This window comes from Podarcis erhardii (assembly GCF_964252035.2).
Source record: "Podarcis erhardii genome assembly, chromosome: 4".
Classification (NCBI taxonomy): domain Eukaryota; kingdom Metazoa; phylum Chordata; class Lepidosauria; order Squamata; family Lacertidae; genus Podarcis; species Podarcis erhardii.
Window position 1 is genome coordinate 10,445,595 of NC_138508.1, and position 27,765 is coordinate 10,473,359.

The 27,765-nt window shown below is 45.7% G+C and overlaps 1 protein-coding gene across 1 annotated transcript in view; it reads left to right on the top strand.

Moving 5' to 3' along the window:
• Positions 1 to 27,765, top strand: part of CAPN5 (calpain 5) — a 97,141-nt gene that overhangs the window by 63,367 nt on the left and 6,009 nt on the right. The window contains exons 4-9 of the mRNA XM_081860406.1: positions 11,278 to 11,486; positions 13,512 to 13,704; positions 16,267 to 16,460; positions 18,675 to 18,752; positions 22,095 to 22,290; positions 25,069 to 25,191. Coding sequence (XP_081716532.1) covers positions 11,278 to 11,486; positions 13,512 to 13,704; positions 16,267 to 16,460; positions 18,675 to 18,752; positions 22,095 to 22,290; positions 25,069 to 25,191 — 993 coding nt within the window. The remainder of the gene's footprint in view (positions 1 to 11,277; positions 11,487 to 13,511; positions 13,705 to 16,266; positions 16,461 to 18,674; positions 18,753 to 22,094; positions 22,291 to 25,068; positions 25,192 to 27,765) is intronic.

Genomic DNA, 27,765 nt, shown 5'->3' on the forward strand with positions numbered 1-27,765 from the left:
CAGTCTCCACTTATCTAGGCCAAACCTACCCACCTCCCTCAACCGTTCCTCATCAGGCTCGGTTTCCAGACCCTTGGTCATCTTGATCTTTGCACGCTTTCCAGCTTGCCAACATCATTCTTAACAGTGGTGTGCGTCCAGTTAACTAGGGGGACTAAGCTAGGCCCCTAAATGTTCCCGGCAAATTAGAGTATGAAAGTATTAAAGTCTGCCACCTCCTTCCCCAAACCTGGGAAGCTTCTGCCTGGCTTAGGGAAGGAGGCACGATGCCCTTGCATGCAATGGCAGGGCATAAAAAATGTCATGCAGTGGTACCTTGCAAGACGAATGCCTCGTAAGACAAAAAACTCGCAAGACGAAAGAGTTTTTCGTTTTTTGAGTTGCTTCGCAAGACGAATTTCCCTATGGGCTTGCTTTGCAAGACGAAAACGTCTTGCAAGTTTGTTTCCTTTGTCTTGCTTGTTTGTTTCCTTTTTCTTAAAACCGTGCATTCAGGGGGTGCAGTTGCAACTTGACTTCGAGGAGCAACTCATAGCACGCGGTGTGGTAGCCTTTTTTGAGGCTTTTGAAGACGTTGGTGATTTTTGAAGCTTTTCCAAAATCCGTGCTTCGCAAGACGAAAAAATCGCAAGACGAAAAAACTCGCAGAACAAATTAATTTCGTCTTGCGAGGTACCACTGTATGTGCAATGTCGCTGATGCGCCCCCCCCCCAAGCAGGACAAGTGGTCAGGGATGATGGGAGTTGTAGTCTCAAAACATCTGGAGGGCTGAGGTTGAGGGAGCCTGAATTAACACATGCAAATTTTACGCCATGGACCTGCATCCCAAGTGCATTTTTGTTTGTTTGTTTGCAAAGCCCCTAGGGGTGGAGTCTTCCAAGGCCAGGGGGAGGAGCCTAAAACTTTCTCCTTGCTTTTTGTGTGTGCAAAAGTTGTCCTGGATGGGCTTCCGTAGCACCATGCCCTTGGTCGCCTTGTGGTGCCACGAGGTGCGACTGCAATATGTGCACCTGGTTCTATATTTTCCTTTTCTGGTGCTGTGGCTTTGGGGGGGGGGCAGGCCATTAGCTCAGCACCTCCCTTTGCAGAGTGTGGGCCCTCCTAGATCTATGGCTTTTCTGCAGCTCAGCTGCCGATTTCAATTTCTCGGCGACGTCCAGCGTCTCTGTGAGCTTCCAGATCGCTTTATAAGTAATGTTGTTCGTGAACCGGTGGGTTCTGGGTTCTTTGAAAAGTTCCGCAGTCTTTAGCCGGCCGTCGTTTGAGAAACACCTTGCTTGAGAAACAATTAGCCCTTTGGGGAAGTAATTGGAAAGAAAATGCGCCGTCAAACTTGGCTCTGCTAACTTCTGTGCTGAGGGTTCATCAGAAGGTGGTTTGCCTCAGGGTCACAATCCTGCCTCAAATGACACAACAATCTATGGCAATTGCAATTTCTTGGTATACCGGCATTTAAATGCACCCATCTGCAATGTAGTAGCCTGTACTCTCAAAGCTTCCTTCGGAATAACCTTTTTGTGTAAAAAAAATATTGTAATAAAAGATATATATATATATATATATTATTATTTGGAATGCAATTTCCAGCTTGTGATCTTTTTTTATTTTAAGGGTGAGGTTCTCTTTTGACTGTCCCTTGTTCGTTTCAGGATATCGGGGTGCTGCCTTTGCATTCAAAAACGACACTGGAATTGTGCTGTGGTTGAAAAACAACCATAGCTATAACAACGACAGTGGTACCTCTGGTTGCATACTTAATTCGTTCCGGAGGTCCATTCTTAACGAATCCCCGTGACGGGGTGAGTTCCCATTGCTCGGTCCCTGCTCCTGCCAACCTAGCAGTTCGAAAGCAAGTCAAAATGCAAGTAGATAAATAGGTACCGCTCCGGCGGGAAGGTAAACTGTGTTTCTGTGCGCTGCTCTGGTTTGCCAGAAGCGGCTTAGTCATGCTGGCCACATGACCTGGAAGCTGTACTCTGGCTCCCTCGGCCAGTAAAGCGAGATGAGTGTCGCAACCCCAGAGTTGTCTGCTACTTGACCTAATGGTCAGGGGTCCCTTTACCCTTTACTTTACCTCAGGTTAAGAACTTAATTCGTTCCAGAGGTCCGTTCTTAACGTGGAACTGTTCTTAACCTGAAGCACCACTTTAGCTAATGGGGTCTCCTGCTGCCGCCACACCACTGCAGCGCGATTTCTGTTCTCATCCTGAAGCAGAGTTCTTAACCTGAGGTACTATTTCTGGGTTAGTGGAGTCTATAACCTGAAGCGTATGTCACCCGAGGTACCACTGTATAGGTTTTCTTAGTATATCGTAAAGCGGGAAGGGAGAAGATTCACTCAAGGCTGCTGTTCATCCCTGAAAGATGTCCTGTCCAGCCTCTACTTAAACCTTGGGTAGCAGAGACCCGACCACAATCTTCCAAGCACCGGTCTCTTCCCCTGTCAATCAACTTTTGCCACTGGGAAGTTTCTTAACTGAACGCTGCCCTTCCATTCTAGCCATTGCTCTCTGGAGGAACAGAAGGTAAATATGCCCTGTTGCCTGTGGGGCATCCCGTCAGGCAGGGCCAGATTTAGGTTTGATGAGGCCCTCAGCCACTGAAAGTAACAGGGCCCTTTATATGTCCAGCTGTCCTTTGTCAACAACAAATGGTCGCTGTTTTTTGTGTTGAATGGGTGGCGCTGTGGGTTAAACCACAGAGCCTCGGGCTTGCCGATCAGAAGGTCGGTGGTTCGAATCCCCGTGACGGGGTGAGCTCCCGTTGCTCGGTCCCTGTTCCTGCCAACCTAGCAGTTCGAAAGCACACCAAAGTGCAAGTACATAAATAGGTACCGCTTTGGCGGGAAGGTAAACGGCGTTTCCGTGCGCTGCTCTGGTTTGCCAGAAGCGTCTTAGTCATGCTGGCCACATGACCTGGAAGCTGTACGGCGGCTCCCTCGGCCAATAAAGCGAGATGAGCGCCGCAACCCCAGAGTCATCCGCGACTGGATCTAATGGTCAGGGTTCCCTTTACCTTTACCTTTATATGCTAGATGGTAATTTATGGACCTAATAGGTATCTCAAGCCATGTGCACATGTTGACATGCAGCCAGTCCATGCAGAATGGAGGCACTCTATATATAAAAAAGGTAAAGGACCCCTGAACGTTAAGTCCAGTCTTGAACGACTCTGGGGTTGCAACGCTCATCTCACTTTACTGGCCGAGGGAGCCAGTGTTTGTCCGCAAACAGTTTTTCCAGGTCATGTGGCCAGCATGACTAAGCCGCTTCTGGCGAAACCAGAGCAGCACACGGAAACACCATTTACCTTCCCGCCAAAGTGGTACCTATTTATCTACTTGCACTTTGACATGCTTTTGAACTGCTAGGTTGGCAGGAGCAGGGACCGAGCAATGGGAGCTCACCCCGTCGCGGGGATTCAAACCGCTGACCTTCTGATCGGCAAGCCCTAGGCTCTGTGGTTTAACCCACAGCGCCACCCTCGTCCCCTATATATAGAAAGGAGCAAACCAGTGACATTTTAGGGAGCAGGCTAGCAGGCCGGGCCCATGACTTACATCATAGGAGCCTACACAACACAAAACACTGTTGCTGTATGTAGGTTTTATTTTATTTGTTTTTTATCTTATATTTTGGAAATGTACATCCAGGGGTTTTTTTCCTTTAAAAATTTTTGGGGCCCCCAAGAGAGTGGGGCCCTCAGCTATAGCTTGTTTAGCTTATACGTAAATCTGGCACTGACCGCCAGGGTACTTGAAAGTGGCTGCTTTGTCTCTCCTTAACTTTTTTTACGCAGGGGTCTGGTAGTCAGGTACCCTGAATACAGAGGTTTGTGATTAGGGGAGGGGGCATGGGGGGATATTTTGCTTGCAAAGCCCTTCTGAGCTCACATCCACATGGTACCTTTGAAGCATTCTGGCTGTGACTTCCACCAGAGATTCCTGGTAACTACATTTTTTATGTGAGAGTGCCGGGAATTGTATTTAAAAAAACACCAAAACTTTATTGCATTTTTTAAAATCACAAAGAAAGCATCAATTAAACATTACATCCAACTATTCAAAAATAAAAGTAAAAAATACATAAGAAGGGAAAATATAAAAAGGGGGGAAGGGGGGGGGAGAAAGCACAAAAAAGAACATGTACACAAAATTATTCAAAGGATACAAACAGTAATTTGAAGATCCTATATGCCAGGTTCTCAGAAAGAAATACATTTATAATCTTTTCTTTTCTTTTCAACTAGTTTCAATCACTTCTCTTAAGTAACAAATATTATGTATTTATTTATTAAAATCAGTTTTCCCCCGGGAATTGTAGTCCTGTGAGGCGTTACCTAACAAGTTTCAGCATTCTGCAATTCCCATGATTATTATTTTTTGGAGGGGAAGCCTTGACAGGCCCTCTGTCCCTGTTAAACTTCTGACACTTCTTGAAGACAGCAGAAGTATTTTTTATCATTCCAGCTAATTTTACACTTATTGCACACTGCTTAGAGGCTACAGTGTTAAGCGGTATATATTTAAATAAATATATGCAGCGCCCCAGAATCTCTGACCATTGACCATGCTAGCTTGGGGGTGGGGGGTGGGATGGGATTTGTAGTAGTCCACCGACATCTGGAGGGGCACAGATATGCCCCATGCTTGCTCTGCAGTGACATTTGCCCCTGAGATGCAGGTGTGGTTCATTGGGTTTCTAGGGAACAATCGCCGTGCAAAAAAAAAAAGGATCAGCGCATTCACTTTAAACTCCCCTTGCAAGTACCTTTAGGAATCTGAGATGACGTTTTGGTTTCCTCCCTGGGACTTTGCTTAAAAAATGCCTTAAATTCACTTTAATTTTAGATTGGGGTTCTTTTAGAAAGCGATACTTTTAAAAGTCTTGTTGTTTTCTTACACCAAAAAATCATTTTTTAATTTATGTTTGATTTTATTTTTTTAGTGATTTGCTCCATTTCACTGTGCTAGGGCTGTCCTTTGACAGACAGCTCAATTATTTTTGTGTTTAGCGAACGGTTACAAAAGTGCAGAGCTCTGTTTTTAATTGACACTCCCCCCTATGAACTGCATCTTTCTCCCCCTTTATTAATATAAGGCTCTTGGAGGCAGATATCAGCATCAATATTAAACAGATTTCTTCTCCGTATGCCTCTCTCTGGCCTTGAGTGGGGCATATTTCTTCTGTATGTACAATGCATCAGTAGCTAATGGACTAATGGACCTTTCAGGGGTTACGTTTACAATGCATTTGCCCCCTTTCTCTGACCACAAGAAGCTATTAGCGATTCCACATTTGCTTTTATCTAGATCTTCCTGAGAGAGGGCTGGGAATCTTTCAGCCACTCATTCCTAGTACATCTGGTGCTGCCAAGAAAAGCATTTTTATCCTGTCCTTCGGCCGAAAAAGATTCTTGGAGCCATTCGCAGTTCAGTAACAAGAAAGGCCACCTCTGCCACTCAGGTAAAGGTAAAGGGACCCCTGACCATTAGGTCCAGTCGTGACCAACTCTGGGGTTGCAGCGCTCATCTCACTTTATTGGCTGAAGGAGCTGGCGTACAGCTTCTGGGTCATGTGGCCAGCATGACAAAGCCGCTTCTGGCGAACCAGAGCAGCGCACGGAAACGCTGTTTACCTTCCTGCTGGAGAGGTACCTATTTATCTACTTGCACTTTGACGTGCTTTTGAACTGCTAGGTTGGCAGGAGCAGGGCCTGATCAACGGGAGCTCACCCTGTCGCGGGGATTCGAACTGCTGACCTTCTGATCAGCAAGTTCTAGGCTCTGTGGTCCCATGCCACTCAGGCATACAGTCTAACAAAAAGGGGGAAATGAATGAGGAAGAAAGAGGGAAACAAGCAAACTTGGGTTCTTGGAGTGACTCGCGGTCCAGTAACAAACAAGACCACCACAGGCTCACAATCTTAAAAAAAGGGCACGACACAAAAGGAAAGAAGAATGAGGAGGGAAGAGGAAAACAAGGAAACTTGGGTACTTGGCCGTTCTTGATGCGGCCAAGATTCTTACAATAAAGGTCTTGACAGACCCCAACAAAGTTGTCGACTACTGCAGTAAACTTCCTTGGTGCAATGCAGCCAGAATTTATTGATCTTTGCCCTTCTGCTGGTTCCTTTGGCCTGACCCCCATAGCCGTTCCAGTGTTAGTCAGGGAATATGCCTGGAACATTTTCCAAGGGCCACGCAATAGGGATGTGTGCTAAGTCCCTACCTGTATTCATTGTATATATACAATTGTGTATCATCTAACCCATCTACTGCAATTATTAAGTTTGCAGATGACACCACCATAATGGGTTTAATAGTAGGTGGAGACCAATCAGCGTATAGAGGGGAGGTCCAAAAAATATATCCATGGTGCCTAGGGAACAACTTGCACCTTAATATCCGCAAGACAAAGGAGATGGTGTTGGACTTTCGAGGAAGAGAGGAGAACTAGCCCCGCTGTACATCGGGGAGGGCTGTGTGGAGAGAGTCTCTTCCTTTAAATTCCTGGGAGTTCATCTTACTTGGAAAATAAATACGACCCAGGTGTTTAAGAAAGCCCAGCAGAGACTCCATCTCCTCAGAGTATTGCAGAAGAATGATTTCAATCAACATTTGATGATCTCCTTCTACCGGTCAACAACAGAAAGTGTCCTTTCATAGTGCATCACGGTGTGGTACGCTGGTTTGACATCATCTGCTAGGAAGTGCCTACAGAGGGTGGTGAATACAGCACAAGATATTATGGGCTGTCCCGTGAATCCGCTGGATGACATCGTGGAAGAACGTTGCCTCAGGAGAGTGAGGAAAATTCTCAGGGATGATTCACACCCTGGCCAGCCCTTTCTTGATCTCCTGCCCTCGGGCAGAAGATATAGAAGCAGGATTAGTCGCACCAACAGGGTAAAGAACAGCTTCTGTCCATGGGCTGTTAGGCTGCTGAATGAAAAGATAACAACAGGGCAAGTGACTTTCGGGTTTGGTGGGTGTGCGCCAGTAAACGAGGGGAATTAAGACTAAGAGAGCTGAGTGGGGGGGTGCTCGTGTAATCTCACTGTATACAAGTTGTACAAGTGACAATAAAGGATTTGAATTCAATTTCAATACTGCTTGGTTGATTTTTTCCCCAATGCAATGCCTTTCGCGAGCCCAAGGCATCTTGCAAAAACAATGCAAAATTGACCCTGCTGGAAAGAGAGACCAAGTTAACAAGCAGAGCCAGGCAGGTGGAAGAGATTAAAAGTGTCACAAAGAAAGAAGCCAGGGAGATCAGTTCCTGAGAAATGTAAAAGGTCTTTGACCTACTGCAAAATTCTTTCCTGGAGCGAGGGATCCAGTGGGATCCCTGGGGTTTGGAATTCCACCATGCAGCTGCAGCAACAGGCAAAGACTGTTCACTAAATCTGACCAGCTGCACCTCAGATGATGGTGGTATAGAATAATAGAATAGTGGAATCCTAGAGCTGGAAGGGGTTCTGAGGATCATCTAGTCCAACCCCTGAAATGCAGGAATCTCAGCTAAAGCATCCATGATAGATGGCCACCCAACCTCTGCTTGGAAACCCTTGGGGTCCCTTCAAACTCTACAAATCTATGATCTGATCAGATAAGGAAGGCTTAAGGTGGTCCATTAAGTTTATGGTCCTTTTCGACAGGCAGGTCTCCCCGATCCTGAATGGGGTCACTGTGCCCCTGAAGGACCAGGTGTGCAGCCTGGGAGTCATTTTGGACTCACAGCTGCCCATGGAGGCACAGGTTAATTCTGTATCCAGGGCAGCTGTCTATCAGCTCTATCTGATGCACAGGATGAGACCCTCCCTGCCCACAGACTGTCTCACCAGAGTGGTGCGTGCTCTGGTTATCTCCTGCTTGGACTACTGCAATGCGCTCTATGTGGGGCTACCTTTGAAGGTGACCCGGAAACTAAAATTAATCCAGAATGCGGCAGCTAGACTGGTGACTGGGAGCGGCTGCCAAGACCACAAAACACTGGTCCTGAAAGATCTTCATTGGCTCCCAGTATGTTTCCAAGCACAATTCAAAGTGTTGGTGCTGACATTTAAACCGCTAAATAACCTCAGTCCTGTATAACTTAGGGAATGTCTCCACCCCCATTGTTCAGCCCGGACACTGAGGTCCAGCTCCGAGGGCCTTCTGGCGGTTCCCTCACTGCGAGAAGTGAGGTTACAGGGAACCAGGCAGAGGGCCTTCTTGGTGGTGGCATCCGCCTTGTGGAACGCCCTCCCACCAGATGTCAAGGCAATAAACAACTATTTTACTTTTAAAAGACAATTGAAGGTGGCCCTGTTTAGGGAAGTTTTTAATGTCTGATGCTGTATTGTTTTTAATATTCAGTTGGAAGCCACCCAGAGTGACATTCAGGGTACAGGTTTATAAAGACTAGAACTAGCCACCTGAGAAACAGTTTCTATCCAAATGCGATTTTGGTTTTAAACGCAGTGTAAGGTAGTCTCTATGGGAGCATATTGTATTTAATTATGGGGTATCAGAGTTTTTAACCAGGCTGGGATACCTGGGATAGGAGGCTTGTTGTTTTTTGAATGTCTGATGTAGATTTTTTTCAATTTCGTTGTTCTGTATGGGACAATGACAATAAAGATTATCGTATCGTATCATTGAATATCAATGCTTCTGTAGCACCACCAGCAAATCCTAAGATTTGCAGGAACAAGGAAACACAAATCTTTAGGAAAAACAGTAAAGGCTTGGTGTGTTCAATGTCTACAGAATGCCGGCTTATGGTGGAGATGGAATGGAGTACAGTGGTGCCTCGCAAGACGAAATTAATCCGTTCCACGAGTCTCTTCGTCTAGCGGTTTTTTCGTCTTGCGAAGCAAGCCCATTGACGGCTTAGCGGATTAGCGCTATTAGCGGTTTAGCGGCTTTTAGCGGCTTAGCGGCTTAGCGGATCAGCTGATAAGCGGCTTAGCGGCTTAGAAAAAGGGGGGGAGGGGAAAAAACCCACAGGAACTCGCAAGACATTTTCGTCTTGCGAAGCAAGCCCATAGGAAATTCGTTTTGCGAAGCACCTCCAAAACGGAAAACCCTTTCATCTAGCGGGTTTTCCGTCTTGCGAGGCGTTCGTCTTGGGGGGCACCACTGTACGCTGAGAAGGAGCACTCATGTTATCACAGTTCCCCATTGTTTTTAAGATATTTCTAAGAATTGTGTCCTTTTGCCAGGCAGCCTCCAAATGGGGCTTTCTGGAGCCACCTGCAGGCAGAAAATAAGTATGGGATGTAAAAAAAACACCGGTGATTGATAGGATTAACATAGAAGATGATTTGCTCGAAGGCTGATGGGCAAGGAAGAATGCTCCCTTAAATATTGCACATTGGAAAGAAGATAAAGTCCCGACCAGAGAAGAATGGCAGATCAAGTTTATGGATTATGTCAAAATGGCTAAAATGGCCGGAAGAATCAGAAATCAGGAAGACCAACATTTTAATAAGGAATGGGGGAAATTTTATAACTTATCTTAAAAACCATTGTAAACAGTTAAAATCATTAGTAGGATTGGAATAACACTTGTAGTTTAATGGTGAATTTTGGACACAATGGAGAGGTAAAAGATTTGGATTATTATAAAAGATTCAGGAGGAGATGATTAACAACAGGACCCACAAAGGGGAGGATGGAAGTCCAGGAGATTCTTCAGAATCTTGTTCTTAATGTTGTATGTTGGATATGTGACTGTAAAATTTTAATGTGAAAAACAAAGTAAGTAAATTTAAGTGATAAATATTCCGCATTCCCTCACACATTCTGTATTAACTGCCTTCTGTGTGGAAGGTTCCAGCTCCCATTGATGGGATTTTTTCTGGAAGCCCCAGCATACTAATAGAATTCCCTCATGCCCTTGTAACTTAGGGAGCCCATGTGGTGTAGTGGTTAGAGCAGGCACAGGCAAACTCGGCCCTCCAGTTGTTTTGAGACTACAACTCCCATCGTCCGCACCTGCTGGTCCTGTTAGCTAGGGATGATGGGAGTTGTAGTCCCAAAACATCTGGAGGGCCGAATTTACCTATGCCTGGGTTAGAGGGTTGGATTAGGACCTTTTTAGGCCAGGGTTCAAATCTCCACTCAGACACCATGCGCCAGTCATGCTGCCTCTCGTCCTAACCTACCTCGAAGGGTTGTTGTTGCGGGGAATTAAGGAGGTCACTAAGAGTCGGAAACGAGTGAGGAGGAGGAAGAACCTCATCTGCCACCTCGAGCTCTTTGGAGAAGAAGGCGGAATGTTAATGCAAGAAATAAACAACTAATTTTTATTATTATTATAATTTATTATTTATACCCTGCCCATCTGGGCGGCTTCCAACAAAATATTAAAATGTAATAGTCCGTCAAACATTAAAAGCTTCCCTAAATGGGTGACAGCAGTCATGAAATTAAAAGAAGCCTGCTTCTTGGGAGAAAAGCAATGACAAACCTAGACAGCATCTTAAAAAGCAGAGACATCACCTTGCCAACAAAGGTCCGTATAATTAAAGCTATGGTTTTCCCAGTAGTGATGTATGGAAGTGAGAACTGGACCATAAAGAAGGCTGATCGCCGAAGAATTGATGTTTTTGAATTCTGGTGCTGGAGGAGACTCTTGAGAGTCCCATGGACTGCAAGAAGATCAAACCTCTCCATTCTGAAGGAAATCAGCCCTGAGTGCTCACTGGAAGGACAGATCCTGAAGCTGAGGCTCCAATACTTTGGCCACCTCATGAGAAGAGAGAAAAGACCCTGATGCTGGGAAAGATGGAGGGCACAAGGAGAAGGGGAGGACAGAGGACGAGATGGTTGGACAGTGTTCTCGAAGCTACCAGCATGAGTTTGACCAAACTGCGGGAGGCAGTGGAAGACAGGAGTGCCTGGCATGCTCTGGTCCATGGGGTCACGAAGAGTCGGACACGACTAAACAACAACAAAACAGGGGTGCCCTCAGATGCCTTGTAAAAGTCAGACAGTTGTTTTTCTCTTTGACATCTGGTGGGAGAGCGTTCCACAGGGCGGGTGCCACCACCGAGAAGGCCCTCTGCCTGGTTGCCTGTAATTTGGCTTCTCGTAGTGAGGGAACCGCCAGAAGGCCCTCAGAGCTGGACCTCAGTGTCCGGGCAGAACGATGGGGGTGGAGATGCTCCTTCAGTTAAACTTACCCCACTCTAGTGATGTAATGCACTTTAATTCTTTAAAAAATGCTGGCAAACTCTGCCCGACGGCGTAGGTACCTAACATGTCTCTTTCCTTCTCCCCGACACAGGTCATCCCAGACTGGAAGGAGCAAGAGTGGTCGGCTGAGAAGCCGGAGAACTATGCCGGCATCTTCCACTTCCAGTTCTGGCGGTTTGGCGACTGGGTGGATGTGGTGATTGACGACCGCCTGCCCACGCTGCACAACCAGCTCATCTACTGCCACTCCAACTCCAAGAACGAGCTGTGGTGCGCGCTGGTGGAAAAGGCCTACGCCAAGTGAGTGAGGCAGCGTGGACTAGTGGTTAGAGTAGCTGGGCTACGACCTGGGAGACCAGGGTTGAAATCCCCAATCGCCCATCACGAAGCTTTCCGGCCAGGGAAATGACTCCCACCTGAAGTCCTGGGGGGCTGCTGCCAGCCAGTGTAGGCATCACTGTGTTAGATGGACCAGAGGTCTGACTTAGCAGCTACCTGTTGTTTTCCTCTGGTTGTGAAAACCAGGCAGCATTCTCCCTATTTTGAGGGGCAAGGCGCTTATTAGGACGTTGGCATTAGTAACTTTCCCTCCCCCTCGCACTGCCCCACCAGCCAGTTTTTCTTTAAAAAAAGGTCATTTGGCTATTTCTTTTCTGGATGACCTGGCCAGCAGCTATTATGTTTCTCTGTAATACATCAATTCCTGTCTTGGCACCCAGACCATCATGCCCTGACAGTGTGTCACCCTGGATACACCGTTGACAAAAATTAAAAAGATGCGAACTCATATTTCCCTCTTGTTAACAAAGTCACTTCAATAACGCAGAAAGATAATAAATCCTGAGGATAGCACTTGACTGAGGAAACTGAACAAATCAATATACAGTGTAATTTGAGGAGAAACAACAGAGGTTTTTGTCTGTTGTTGTTCAGGCCTTGTACATAGACAGGAAGGCATTTAGTGAGATGGACAGAGGAAACGCGGGTGGCGCTGTGGGCTAAACCACAGAGCCTAGGACTTGCCGATCAGAAGGTCGGCGGTTCAAATCCCCGCGACGGGGTGAGCTCCCGTTGCTCGGTCCCTGCTCCTGCCAACCTAGCAGTTCGAAAGCACGTCAAAGTGCAAGTAGATAAATAGGTACCGCTCCGGCGGGAAGGTAAATGGCGTTTCCGTGTGCTGCTCTGGTTCGCCAGAAGCGGCTTAGTCATGCTGGCCACGTGACCCGGAAGCTGTATGCCGGCTTCCTCGGCCAATAAAGCGAGATGAGCGCCACAACCCCAGAGTCGGCCATGACTGGACCTAATGGTCAGGGGTCCCTTTACCTTTACCTTTCTAGAGGAAAACCTCCCTCAGAACGATGCAGCCAATCCAAACGCTGTTCTGCCTGGCTATTAAGCATTGCCATCACCTCCCTCTTGGTTCCCTTCGAATAGAATTAACCCTCATGTTACGTGCAGAACGATCTTTGCTGCTGAACTTGCAACGCCTCTTGCCTCTAAGCATTTACATGCACCAGCTGCGTTTGCTATTAGAGGGCGTGATATGTGGCATAGTGGTCTAAACCACTGGGCCTCTTGGGCTTGCTGATCAGAAGGTCAGCGGTTAGAATCCCGGCGACGGAGTGAGCTCCCATTGCTCTGTCCCAGCTCCTGCCAACCCAGCAGTTTGAAAGCACGCCAGTGCAAGTAGATAAATAGGTACCACTGCAGCGGGAAGGTAAACGGTGTTTCCATGCACTCTGGTTTCCAACATGGTGTTTTGTTGCGCCAGAAGCGGTTTAGTCCTGCTGGCCACATGACCTGGAAAGCTGTCTGTGGACAAACGCCGGCTCCCTCGGCCTGAAAGCGAGATGAGTGCTGCAACCCCAACTGTACTTTACCATCCAGGAGTCCTTTAACTTTTACCTTTATGTGGCATAGTCATGAGCTTATGCCATGGGTAGGCAAACTAAGGCCTGGGGGCTGGATGCGGCCCAGTTGCCTCCTAAATCCAGCCCACGGACGTGTTTTTACATGAGTAGAATGTGTCCTTTTATTTAAAATGCATCTCTGGGTTAATTGTGGGGCCTGCCTGGTGTTTTTACAGGAGTAGAATGTGTGCTTTTATTTAAAATGCATCTCTGGGTTATTTGTGGGGCATAGGAATTCCTTCATATATTTTTTTTTTCAAAATATAGTCCGGCCCCCCACAAGGTCTGAGGGACAATGGACCGGCCCCCTGCTGAAAAAGTTTGCTGACCCCTGGCTTACGTCATGCCACTCCAAAAACAGGGCATAATCTTTGTCATGTCCCGTGTTCTTATGCTCCTCTTTCCCACTGCATAGACTCTCAGGATGCTACGAGGCCCTAGACGGAGGCAACACAGCTGACGCTTTGGTGGACTTCACCGGCGGTGTTTCCGAACCCATCGACCTGCTGGAAGGCGGCTATGCGAACGACGAAGCCAAACGCAACGTCCTCTTTGAGCGGGTGTTGAAGGTGTACAACCGGGGCGGTCTCATCAGCTGTTCCATAAAAGTAAGGAGCCAGCAGTTCTTGTTGGCGTAACTGTAGGAGGGTGGGCCTGATCGCCTCCTGAATCTTAAGTGGTTCCCAAGAATCTGGCGCAAAATGTAAGCATTGCTTAATCCATTAGGATTGGTGTCCATGGAATTGTAGAGTTGGGTGGGACCACTGCGGCCATCTAGCCCAACCCCCTGCAATGCAGGAATATTCCACCCAACCTGGGACTCGAATCCGCAACCCTGAGATTAATAGGATACAATAACCTATTAAACATTAAAAGCTTCCCTAAACAGCAGAAAGGTTTCAGAAGGAGACAGAGTTAAGCGTGGTTAAAAAAGTAAAATACCTAGGGGTAAACATAACAGCAAAAAACTTGAGTCTATTTAAGGATAACTATGAGAAATGCTGGTCAGAAATTAAAAGAGACTTTGAAAGTTGGACAAGATTGAAGCTTTCCTTGTTAGGCCGAATCGCTGCTATAAAGATGAATGTATTGCCAAAAATGCTATTTTTGTTTCAAACTTTGCAGATTGTGGACAAGACAGAGTGCTTTCGGAAGTGGCAGAGAGACATTTCCAAATTTGTCTGGCAGGGCAAAAAGCCCAGAATTAAGTTTAAGATATTAACTGATGCGAAAGAAAGAGGGGGCTTTGCCCTGCCAGACTTAAGGTTGTATTATGAATCAGCAGCTTTCTGCTGGCTAAAAGACTGGCTACTTCTCGAAGACACTGATGTATTGGATTTAGAAGGTTTTAACAATGCTTTTGGATGGCATGCATATCTATGGTATGACAAGGTTAAGATTAACAAGGTTTTCAAGAACCATATTGTCAGGAAAGCAGTGTTTAATGTCTGGATAAAATACAAAGACTTATTGGAAAATAAAACTCCAAGGTGGCTTTCACCATTGGAAGCTAAGGCCCGGAAAAGACTCAATATGGAGGCCAAATGGCCGAAGTATTGGGAAATATTAGAAAAAGATGGAGATAACTGGAAATTGCAGAGTCAGGAGAAAATGAAAGACAAAGTGTGAGATTGGTTACACTACGCTCAGATTAAAGAAGTTTTTAAACTTGACAAAAAGTTAGGATTCCAGGTGGAAAAATCGAAGCTAGAAACGGAATTGTTAGAGCCTAAGACTAAGGTACTTTCAAGAATGTATAACTTGCTGTTAAAATGGAACACTCAAGATGAAACGGTTAAATCGGCTATGATAAAGTGGGCACAGGATATTGGATATAATATCATGTTTGAGGACTGGGAGAGGTTGTGGACTAGTGGGTTGAATTTTACTGCATGTAATACTTTGAAAGAGAATGTTATGAAAATGATATATAGATGGTACTTGACCCCAGTCAAACTTGCAAAAATTTACCACTTGTCTGATAACAAATGTTGGAAATGTAAGGAAAATGAAGGAACATTCTTTCACCTCTGGTGGACCTGCCCTAGAGTGAAGGCCTTCTGGGAAATGATATATAATGAGCTGAAAAAGGTATTTAAGTATACCTTCCCTAAGAAACCAGAGGCCTTCCTTCTGGGTATTGTCGGCCAGAAGGTGTTAAAGAAGGATCAAACATTTTTTATGTATGCAACAACAGCAGCAAGGATACTCGTCGCCAAGCATTGGAAAACCCAAGATTTACCCACACTGGAAGAATGGCAGATGCAACTGATAGACTACATGGAACTGGCTGAGATGACTGGTAGAATCCGAGACATGGGAGAAGAGACGGTGGAAGAAGATTGGAAGAAATTCAAGACCTATTTACAAAAATATTGTAAACTTTATGAATGTTAAGAAGGATGCTAGAGTAAAAACAACTTGGCACCATTAAGCTAGATGAGGGGAAATATGAAGATAAGTTAAATTTAAGAAAAGATAAAGTTTTGGAAATTTTCGGTTATATTTAAACTTTTAAGATCTAAATAAAGGATATTTAAATTAGAGATATAACATCGGAAAACTAGACAATAAGAATAGAAACAAGGAGATAAATTTGCTGGAAAAAATTTATAGTCAGGAATGCAGGAGTGGGAGATGAGAGGGAGTCCAAGAAGTTAAGAAAATCATGTTAAGAGATGTGTTGTATTGATTTTTTTGGTATTGTAATTAAAACAAAAATTGCTAATAAATATTGTTTAAAAAAAAAAAAGCTTCCCTAAACAGGGCTGCCCTCAGATGTCTTCTAAAAGTCTGGTAGTAGCGTGTTGCGAAAGTAAAACGAAACGTAAAGACCACCAACCAAAAAACCCTTTAAATATATTAGAGGCAGGGGACTGGTGAAGTCTTTAACAGGCACCAGAAGGCAGAATGCTATTTATTCCCCTTTCAAGAAGGGCATTCTCTTTTTGGTGCCACCACTGATCAGGCCCTGTTCTTCTGCCTCACTTATTCTGACGCCTCAGGGCTGAGGTGCTTGCTGAAATAATTCGTTGCTGAGCCTCGAGTGGAGGCTCACAGCTTTTTTTTCATCCTGGCTCCTTCACCTCCCCTCACGCTTCTAAGCGCACTGTTCTCATGTTTCTAAGCGCACTGTTTAATTCTTGTGCTTACTTTGTCCCTTCGGCAAGGCCACCTCCGCCGCCGACATGGAAGCCCGGCTGGACTGCGGCCTGGTCAAAGGGCACGCCTACGCCGTGACGGATGTGAGGAGAGTCCGCCTGGGCCATGGCCTGCTGTCCTACTTCAAGTCTGAAAAGCTCGATATGATCAGGCTGAGGAACCCCTGGGGGGAGAAAGAGTGGAACGGACCCTGGAGTGACACGTGAGTATGTCTGGGAAAGTCCACCGGAAACGGGGGCCACCTTGTCTAAATGGCTTTGGCCACATTCCTACTGATGGGGCAAACCAGTTAAGATGGCAGCAAAATGTCCCACCGTACAAAAAATAAAATAAAAATTGACCTCCCCGCACATAGAAGTCTAGCCTGTCAGGGAAGAAAAGATGCTGGGCTTTTTTTTTTCTCCTTGGCATTTACTTTGCTGCGTGGAAGGAGAGAGAGAGAGTGAGAGGCATCCCATCATATTAAATTTTTAATTGTGGTCTCACTGACCCCCTGGAAGCATATTGTGGACTGCTGGTGGCTCCCAGACCCCAACTTCATTGTTCCTCAGACAGATTGTATAAATACTATAGATATATGCTGGTTCCACGCCTACACACACCCGGCCATTGTTTCCTTGAAATCAATAAAAAAATACATGTGCCGTATTTTTCCGTGTATAAGACGACCCCATGTATAAGACGACCCCAAAATTAAGAAATACATTTGTTTATATATTTCATTGCAACATTCCGTGTATAAGACCACCCCCAATTTTAAACTTAAAAAAATTGGGGGAAAATATAGTCTTATGCACGGAAAATGCAGTAATATGTATGAGAAAAACAACCTATAACTACTTACATACTTAAATTTGTATATTGCCCTTCATCCGAAGATCTTAGGGCAGTTCACTGCATCAATGCACCAAATAAAAAGGCCAAATGCATAACAAAAACCAAACCAAACCCCATACTCCCCCCCCAAAAAAACATTTAAAAGGACAATGAATGTTAAAATTTATGGTAATTGCAGCCAGACAGGTTATAGCGAGTAATTGGAAAAATGCGGAAGAGCTAGGAAGGGAGGGAAAAATAGAAAAATATTATAATCTTAGAATATCTAACCGTGAAGATACATAAAATGAAAGGGTTTAAGGTCAGCGAGAAGGAGGAGGATTGGTTTGAGAAGATACTGAATTATTTGGGCAGGTTTGAACAATTTGGGGCAATTTAAATGTTGAAAGTTAAATAAACCTTGTTGAGGGAGGAGTGTTGAGGTATATGGAATTGTACATGTGGTTGATTTGAATATGTTATTATTGATTATGTATACTCAATGTATCAGCCGCCTGGGGGGTTTCACTGTTTGTTTTCACTGTTTGTGTTTTGGTTGTTGGTAAAAAAAATTAAAAAGAAAAAGGACAATGAATGTTAATCAGCCACAGGGCTGGTTGATGAGAAACATTTTCACCTGGTGCCTAAAGATGTGTCATGTTGTTGTTGTTTAGTTGTTTAGTCATGTCCGACTCTTTGTGACCCCCTGGACCAGAGCACGCCAGGCCCTCCTGTCTTCCACTGCCTCCTGCAGTTTGGTCAGACTCATGCTGGTAGCTTGGAGAACACTATCCAACCATCTCGTCCTCTGTCGTCCCCTTCTCCTTGTGCCCTCCATCTTTCCCAACATCAGGGTCTTCTCCAGGGAGTCTTCTCTTCTCATGAGGTGGCCAAAGTCTTGGAGCCTCAGCTTCAGGATCTGTCCTTCCAGTGAGCACTCAGGGCTGATTTCCTTCAGAATGGATACGTTTGATCTTCTTGCAGTCCATGGGACTCTCAAGAGTCTCCTCCAGCACCATAATTCAAAAGCATCAATTCTTTGGCGATCAGCCTTCTTTATGGTCCAGCTCTCACTTCCATACATCACTACCGGGAAAACCATAGCTTTAACTATACGGACCTTTGTTGGCAAGGTGATGTCTCTGCTTTTTAAGATGCTGTCTAGGTTTGTCATTGCTTTTCTCCCAAGAAGCATGCGTCTTTTAATTTCATGGCTGCTGTCACCATCTGCAGTGATCATGGAGCCCAAGAAAGTAAAATCTCTCACTGCCTCCATTTCTTCCCCTTCTATTTGCCAGGAGGTGATGGGACCAGTGGCCATGATCTTCGTTTTTTGATGTTGAGCTTCAGACCATATTTTGCGCTCTCCTCTTTCACCCTCATTAAGAGGTTCTTTAATTCCTCCTCACTTTCTGCCAGTGAAGTTGTGTCATCTGCATATCTGAGGTTGTTGATATTTCTTCCGGCAATCTTAATTCCGGCTAGGGATTCATCCAGCCCAGCCTTTCTCATGATGAATTCTGTATATAAGATGTGTCATGTAACCACATTAATATGATTTCTGTGTTTCCCCTCATGCGTCCTCCTGTCGTTCCCACAGCTCGGAGGAATGGCAGAAAGTCAGCAATAGCGAGAGAGAAAAACTGGGAATGACTGTCCAAGACGATGGGGAGTTTTGGTGAGTTAACATTGTGCGTATGAAGCAAAAACAGATAATTCCTTATCTCTCTCATCGTGGCCCAGTGCAACTATCGGGTCTTTTCCTCAGTACAAAAGCTGCCAATCCCAGATTTAAGTTTGTTACGGGGGTGCTAGGTTTTGACCTGGGATTGGCGCCGAAATGGGCAATGGAAATGGCTTTTTAATTTTGATTTTTTTTTCAAAGATCTTTATTGAAACTTAACATATATACATAATAACCAAAATCCCCAATGATTCCCTCACATAAAATATAATATCTAAATTACAACAGCTACATGATTACACACTTAATTATAAAACCCACCACCCACACTCTAATTCCCTCCACAGCAATTTGGCTTCTTTATTATAGAATGCAAGGAAAAAAGGTAGAAAGAAAATATGAATTATTTTTTGTTAAATTCTTATTTTTCCTTCTTTCTTTATTGGTTTTATTATTGCTTACATTTTTTTTCTATACATATTAGCATGTCATTTTTAGAACAATATTTTGACATATAATCTTTAAATTACCGTACAGTGGTACCTCAGGTTACATACTCTTCCGGTTACGGACGCTTCAGGTTACAGACTCCGCTAACCCAGAAATACTGCTTCAGGTTAAGAACTTTGCTTCAGGATGAGAACAGAAATCGTGCTCCGGCAGCACGGCAGCAGCAGGAGGCCCCATTAGCTAAAGTGGTGCTTCAGGTTAAGAACAGTTTCAGGTTAAGTACAGACCTCTGGAACGAATTAAGTACTTAACCTGAGGTACCACTGTACTTCCACTCCATTCTTAAAAAGTTAAGAAGTTAAAAAGTCGGGGCTTTTTAATTTAGGTTGGGGGGGGGGGAGGATGATTAAAGGGAGATGTGATGGAACTGTACAAAAATGATGTACATTGTTGAGAAAGTGGATAGAGGGAGGTTTCCCTCTCTCGCAAAAAAGGACAGCACGGAGCAGTGGTTAGAGTGCTAGACTAGGTCACAGTGGCCAACCAGATGCCTATAAAAAGTTTACCTGAGTGCAGGAGGGCTCTGTGATTTCAAGCAATGGGAACAGCGGTACCTTGGTTCTCAAACTTAATCCGTTCTGGAAGTCCGTTCCAAAACCAAAGCGTTCCAAAACCAAGGCATGCTTTCCCATAGAAAGTAATGCAAAACGGATCAATCCATTTCAGACTTTTAAAAACAACCCCTAAAACAGCAATTTCCCATGAATTTTACTATCTAAGTAGACCATTGATCCATAAAAGGAAAGCAATAATCAGTATACTGTACCATAAAATAAATAAGACAGCGTTGTAGATGATAAAAATTAAAATTCAATATTTTTCATACCCTCACTGATGATAGTCGTTGTTTGGATGGGGGGGCTTTCATCCATTTCCGCAGTCACGCAATCAATTAATCAGTAGCTGAACTGGGCTCCAAACAGTCACAAAAACAAATTAACCGAAAAAGCCTCAAAAACAAAAACGCAAAATAAATAGCAAAAACAAAAGCATCAAACGTAATCCGTTCCGGAACTCTGTTTGACTTCCGAAATGTTCGAAAACCAAGGCGCAGCTTCTGATTGGTGCAGGCACCCCGGAAACAATAGCCGACAGCTGCATCGGACGCTCGGCTTACGAAAAACGCTTGAAAACTGAAACACTTAATTCTGGGTTTTCGACGTTTGGGAACCAAGGTACCACTGTATATAGAAGCATTGCTTCCTTCAGCTGTGGAAGCAGTACAGAGCCACAAAAAGTCACAAAATCATACAATTGTAGAGTTGGAGGGGGCTACGAGGATCATCTAGTCCAACCCCCTGCAATGCAGGAATCTTTTGTCCATCCTGGGACTCGAACCCACAACCTCTAGATGAGGAGTCTCATGCTATAGCAGTCACCCTCAGATAGCGTTTCTGGGTCAGATTGAGCTAGCTGAAGTATCTTAAAGGTGGCGCCACACCAGAAGAAAGGGATACGAGGCCCGTTTAACCTGGCCAGGCTTTGAGTCGAGATTTGAACTCTTTAGTAAAGGGTAAAGGGACCCCTGACCATTAGGTCCAGTCGTGACCGACTCTGGGGTTGCGGCGCTCATCTCGCTTTACAGGCCGAGGGAGCCGGCGTACAGCTTCCGGATCATGTGGCCGGCATGACTAAGCCGCTTCTGGTGAACCAGAGCAGCGCACGGAAACGCCGTTTACCTTCCCGCCAGAGTGGTACCTATTTATCTACTTGCACTTTGACAGGCTTTCGAACTGCTAGGTTGGCAGGAGCAGGGACTGAGCAACGGGAGCTCACCCCGTCGTGGGGATTCAAACCGCCGACCTTCTGATTGGCAAGTCCTAGGCTCTGTGATTTAACCCACAGTGCCACCCGCGTCCCTTTTGAACTCTTTACTTACTTGCTTGCTTATTATTGATTGAATTTATATACCGCCTTATACCCGGGGGTCTCAGGGTGGTTCACGGAATAAAATCAAGAAATAAAACCACAAAATACCTAATGAAAAATTAAATAAAACCAACCCAATAACCCCCCCTCAAAAAAAAAACCACACACACCCAAATTTTGAAAGGGCATAGGATGTCAATCAAATCAACCAAAGGCCTAGTTAAAAAGGAACGTTTTTGCCTGGCGCCTAAAGGCAAAATGTCAGGCGAACTTCCCTGGGGAGAGCATTCCACAGACGGGGAGCCACTGCAGAGAAGGCCCCGTTCTTGTGTTGCCACCCTCTGGACCTCTCGAGGAGGAGGCATGCGAAGGAGGGCCTCAGAAGATGATCTCAGGGTCCAGGTATGTTTGTATGGAAAGAGATGGTGCTTGAGGTATTGCGGTCCTGAGTCGAGATTTCATAGAATCATAGAATCATAGAGTTGGAAGAGACCACAAGGGCCATCGAGTCCAACCCCCTGCCAAGCAGGAAACACCATCAGAGCACTCCTGACATATGGTTGTCAAGCCTCTGCTTAAAGACCTCCAAAGAAGGAGACTCCACCACACTCCTTGGCAGCAAATTCCACTGTTGAACAGCTCTTACTGTCAGGAAGTTCTTCCTAATGTTGAGGTGGAATCTTCTTTCTTGTAGTTTGGAACCATTGCTCCGTGTCCGCTTCTCTGGAGCAGCAGAAAACAACCTTTCTCCCTCCTCTATGTGACATCCTTTTATATATTTGAACATGGCTATCATATCACCCCTTAACCTCCTCTTCTCCAGGCTAAACATGCCCAGCTCCCTTAGCCGTTCCTCATAAGGCATCGTTTCCAGGCCTTTGACCATTTTGGTTGCCCTCCTCTGGACACGTTCCAGTTTGTCAGTGTCCTTCTTGAACTCTTCCCCATCCTCTTCAGGATGACGTTTGAAGACTTCTGCAGGTATTTCACTGACATCATCAAGTGCCGCCTCATCAACACGTCGTACCTTAGCATCCATAAGACCTGGGAGGAGGTGGTCTTGCGGGGGGCCTGGACCAAGCACGAAGACCCCTTGAAGAACCGCTGCGGGGGCTGCGTCAACAACAGGGATACCTTCCTGCAGAACCCACAGGTGAGCGGCAGGTGAGAGGGAGCAAGGTGTTCCCAAGGGGGCAATGCGCGTCTCTGCCACTGAGACTACCTTCCACTGTCTGCAACTGGACTCGAAAACCTGGGGAAGCTGGCAATGAGCCGGTTGCAAAGGGCAAAGAAGGCGGCAGGTTTTCCCGCAGCTCACATTGGTATGTAATATAATAATAATAATAATAATAATAATAATAATAATAATAATAATAATAATTTATTTATACCCCACCCATCTGGCTGGGCCTCCCCAGCCACTCTGGGCGGCTTCCAACAAAACACTAAAATACAATAACCTATTAAACATTAAAAGCTTCCCCAAACAAGGCTGCCTTCAGATGTCTTCTAAAAGTTTGGTAGTTATTTTTCTCTTTCACATCTGGTGGGAGGGCGTTCCACAGGGCAGGTGCCACTACTGAGAAGGCCCTCTGCCTGGTTCCCTGTAACTTGGCTTCTCGTAGCGAGGGAACCGCCAGAAGGCCCTCGGCGCCGGACCTCAGCGTCCGGGCAGAACGATGGGGGTGGAGACGCTCCTTCAGGTATACTGGACCAAGGCCGTTTAGGGCTTTAAAGGTCAGCACCAACACTTTGAATTGTGCTCAGGAACATACTGGGAGCCAAAGTAGGTCTTTCAAGACTGGTGATATGTGGTCCCGGCTGCCGCTCCCAATCAGCAGTCTAGCTGCTGCATTCTGGATTAGTTGTAGTTTCTGGGTCACCTTCAAAGGTAGCCCCACATAGAGCGCATTGCAGTAGTCCAAGCGGGAGATAACTAGAGCATGCACCACTCTGGCAAGACAGTCCGTGGGCAGACAGGGTCTCAGCCTGCATACCAGATGGAGCTGGTAGACAGCTGCCCTGGATACAGAATTGACCTGTGCCTCCATGGACAGCTGTGAGTCCAAAATGACTCCCAGGCTGCACACCTGGTCCTTCAGGGGCACAGTTACCCGATTCAGAACCAGGGAGTCCTCCACACCCACCCACCTCCTGTCCCCCCAAAACAGTACTTCTGTCTTGTCAGGATTCAACCTCAATCTGTATAGATTAAGTTTGTAGAGGAAAACCTGCAAAAAATTAATCGTATTAAGAACATGAATGATGAGATATATAAGATGCAAGGTAAACAAGAACTCTAAGACTAAGAAATGATGAGTAGTGGGAGAGGGAAGTCACATGAGTATATTATTATGTAGTATTCTATAATTTTATTTTATTTTATAATTCTAGTTGTTTTAACCTGCTGGTCACTAATTCTGGTCTCCCTGCCCTAATTCTGGCTTGCTTTTAGATTGATTGTACCTTGCTTTTATAATTTTGTATTTTAACTATTTTTAAACCGCTGGTCTATGACCGTAATAAACTGATTGGTGGGTGCTGAGAGTAGTTTAGAAATCCCCTATTTCCTTCACAGAGCTATAGTTCCCAGAGTCCCTTTGGAAGGGCGGATTGACTGTGAAACTACCCTAGGGATCGCAAATCTGGGAAGGAAACAGGAGTCTTCTAACAGCTCTCAGCTTATTAGAAAGTTCAGGCGTAGACAAACTCAGCCCTCCAGATGTTTTGGGACTACAACTCCCATCATCCCTGTTAGCTAGGGATGATGGGAGTTGTAGTCCCAAAACATCTGGCGGGCCGAGTTTGCCTATGCTTGGTACAGGGACTGAGAGACTGGGGCCAGCTTAAGCAAGGAACGTGAGAACGTAGGAAGTTGCCTTATACAGAATCAGACCATTGGCGCATCTAGCTCAGAGTTACCGTATTTTTCGCTCGATAGGATGCACCGGACCATAGGACGCACCGGACCATAGGAGAGGGAGAACAGGGGAAAAAATGTTTTTTCTTGTTCTCTCCCTCTAAAACAAGGTGTGTTCAAGGTGCATTCACCCGAGCTTGTGGGGCTGGCGGTGGGGGGAAGCGCTGCTCCCCCCCCAGCCTCAAAGATCCCTGAAGCCTTTGGAGCACAGCACCCCGCTGCCATCCCGTCTCCCTGTTCTGGCTTTGGGCTTAGCCGCGCAGCCTGCATTCGCTCTACAGTGGTGCCTCGCAAGATGAAATTAATCCGTTCCGTGAGGCTCTTCGTATAGCGGTTTTTTCGTCTTGCGAAGCAAGCCCATTGACAGCGGTTTAGCGGCTTTTAGCGGATCAGCTGATAAGCGGCTTAGCGGCTTAGGAAAAGGGGGGGGAAAGGGGAAAAAACCCGCAGGAACTCGCTAGACATTTCGTCTTGCGAAGCAAGCCCATAGGGAAATTTGTTTTGCGAAGCACCTCCAAAACGGAAAACCCTTTCGTCTAGCGGGTTTTCCGTCTTGCGAGGCGTTCGTCTTGCGGGGCACCACTGTATAGGACGCACACACATTTCCCCTTAATTTTTGGAGGGGGAAAAGTGTGTCCTATAGAGCGAAAAATACGGTACCCACACAGGCTGGCAGCAGCTCTCTCCAGGGTTTCAGGCCGGAGATCTATGCCAGCCGTGCCTAGAGATCCCAGGGATTGAACCTGGCACCTTCTGCATGCCAAGCGACTGCTCTGCCACTGAGCTACAACCCTTTTCCGGAGCTCAGGCCAGGTAGAGACGGGGAAATGGCCTGAAACCTCCGTCGAACCGGGAACTCCCAGATTTGTAGCTCGGCCTCTGGCCAAGAAGGCATGCCAAAGAACGGTGGGCGCTAGAGCCCCACGTCTTGGAGGCTGCCAACCAAGTGCTCCCCCCGCAAAAAAAATTTAAATTCGTCTCATTTTCCATTGTTTTTCTTTTCCTGCCCAGTACGTTTTTGACGTCAAGAAAACGGAAGACGAAGTGCTCATTTGCATCCAGCAGAAGCCCAAACAGACCAGTCGGAAGGAGGGAAAGGGGGAGAACCTGGCGATCGGATTCGACATCTATAAGGTCAGGAGTGTGTGTTTGTGTGAACCGCTGGCCTGTTTCTGCTTCTTGCTTCTCACCGTTAATAATAATAATAATAATAATTTATTATTTATTCCCCACCCATCTGGCTGGGTTTCCCCAGCCAATCTGGGCGTCTTCCAACTGAATACAGTGGTACCTCGGGTTACATACGCTTCAGGTTACACACTCCGCTAACCCAGAAATAGTGCTTCAGGTTAAGAACTTTGCTTCAGGATAAGAACAGAAATCGTGCTCCAGTGGCAGCGGGAGGCCCCATTAGTTAAAGTGGAGCTTCAGGTTAAGAACAGTTTCAGGTTAAGAACGGACCTCCAGAACGAATTAAGTACTTAACCCGAGGTAAAGGTAAAGGGGCCCCTGACCATTAGGTCCAGTCGTGACCGACTCTGGGGTTGCGGCGCTCATCTCGCTTTATTGGCCGAGGGAGCCGGCGTTTGTCCGCAGACAGCTTCCGGGTCATGTGGCCAGCATGAGAGAGAACCAGAGCAGCACACGGAAATGTGGGACCCAAGGTACCCCTGTATTAAAAACAATACAGCATCAGACATTATAAACTTCCCTAAACAAGGCCGCCTTCAGTTGTCTTTTAAAAGTAAAATAGTTATTTATTGCCTTGACATCTGCTGGGAGGGCGTTCCACAGGGCGGGTGCCACCACCAAGTAGGCCCTCTGCCTGGTTTCCTGTAACTTGGCTTCTCGCAGTGAGGGAACCGCTGGAAGGCCCTTGGCGCTGGACCTCAGTTTCTGGGCTGAACGATGGGGGTGGAGACGCTCCTTCAGGTATACTGGACCGAAGCCATTTAGGGCTTTAAAGGTCAACACCAGCACTTTGAATTGTGCTTGGAAATGTACTGGGAGCCAATGAAGATCTTTCAGGACCGGTGTTATATGGTCTTGGCGGCCACTCCCAGTCCCCAGTCTCATTGCCGCATTCTGGATTAATTGCAGTTTCCAGGTTACCTTCAAAGGTAGCCCCACAGAGAGCACATTGCAGTAGTCCAAGCAGGAGATAACTAGAGCATGCACCACTCTGGCGAGACAATCTGTGGGCAGACAGGGTCTTAGCCTGCGTACCAGGTGGAGCTGGTAAACAGCTGCCCTGGACACAGAATTAACCTGCGCCTCCATGGACAGCTGTGAGTTAGAGACGCGTGGAGGCATTGCTTTCCGTTCTGCTCTACGTTTGTTGCCCGCAGTGCTGTTTCTACTCTCCTGCGGTTCTGCTGCAGAAATTGCATCCTTATTCTTACTATCTTCTGCGGCGACTTTACGTGGCTAGCGTAAGTTGCACCAGTTACATTTTCCTTACGCTTTTTCGCTCTGTTTGTTTTGGCGCAGAGCAACCGACATGCAAATGTGGGTAGGGGGTTTGGAAACATAATCGAATAGGTGTGGTTTGCTGACTGAAAGCAACAGTGGCAGCAAATGCCAATCATTGGCTGGATTGATACCCGTTCCGCACACAAGATGAAAAAGCAAACACCAGCAATTTCTACTGCTGTGTCTGTTTCTATCGTAACACCCCCTGAAATATACTCGGAGTCGAGAGTGGATTTAATGCTCTTTATTCATCTCATAGTGGTGAGGGGGAATGGAAGTTCCCCCATAATGTCTGCTTTATATACATTATTTACACAATGGGCCCCAAGTGATTGGCTAATTCCGGGATTCACCTGTAGGCCAATCAGGTTGCGGATTCATTTCCACCTGGAGTTGGATTGGGTGGCTCCTGCGGACCAATCAGACTGCTGCATTCTGCATCCTATTGTTCTAGGACCAATCAGACTGCTGCATTCTGCATCCTATTGTTCTAAGACCAAACAGACTGCTGCATTTTGGATCCTATTCAACTCAGTACATAACACCCCTACTCACAATATTGTGGACTCGGAAGAAATGATTCAGAAGTTTGTTCGCCTTTCTGACTTTTGCTTTTAAAAGCTTTTCATGGAGGTAGAGCCCAGCAGTTGTAACTAGTAGCCATCGACAGCCCTCTCCTCCAGGAATTTGCCCGGTCCTCTTATCTTTCTTTTTTCCACAATTCACACACACACACACACACACACACGAAAGAACATTTAAAAAAAGATGGGCTTATATTGGATATTCTTAGACTGAAATAATTGTTACGGTGTACATAATAAAAGAAATCTAAGATAACTATATAAGTATAAATAGGTAAATATAATAACATTACAAAGAATAAATGACAAAAGATGGGAGAGAGAGGAAAGGAAAGGAAAAAAGAAAAAGAAAACCAAAGAGCAAAACTGAAAAACTATTTAAAAATATAAATATCTATCAATCAACAGTAAGCAGTGTTCAATATATTCAGATTTGTTGACTTCCGTCTACTCTTTTCAGTTTCAAGTCAACTACAGTATTACTCTTTTTAATCTATGTTTAATTATTTGTCCCCACCTTGGAGTATGAAATTATTCTTCTGTCTGTGAAATGAATCTAGACACAGCCAAGCATTATTATTGGGACCAAATTTTGTCAAATAATTTTTATGACATTCCCATTCTTCTTTAACCTTATCTACTGATTGTTAGA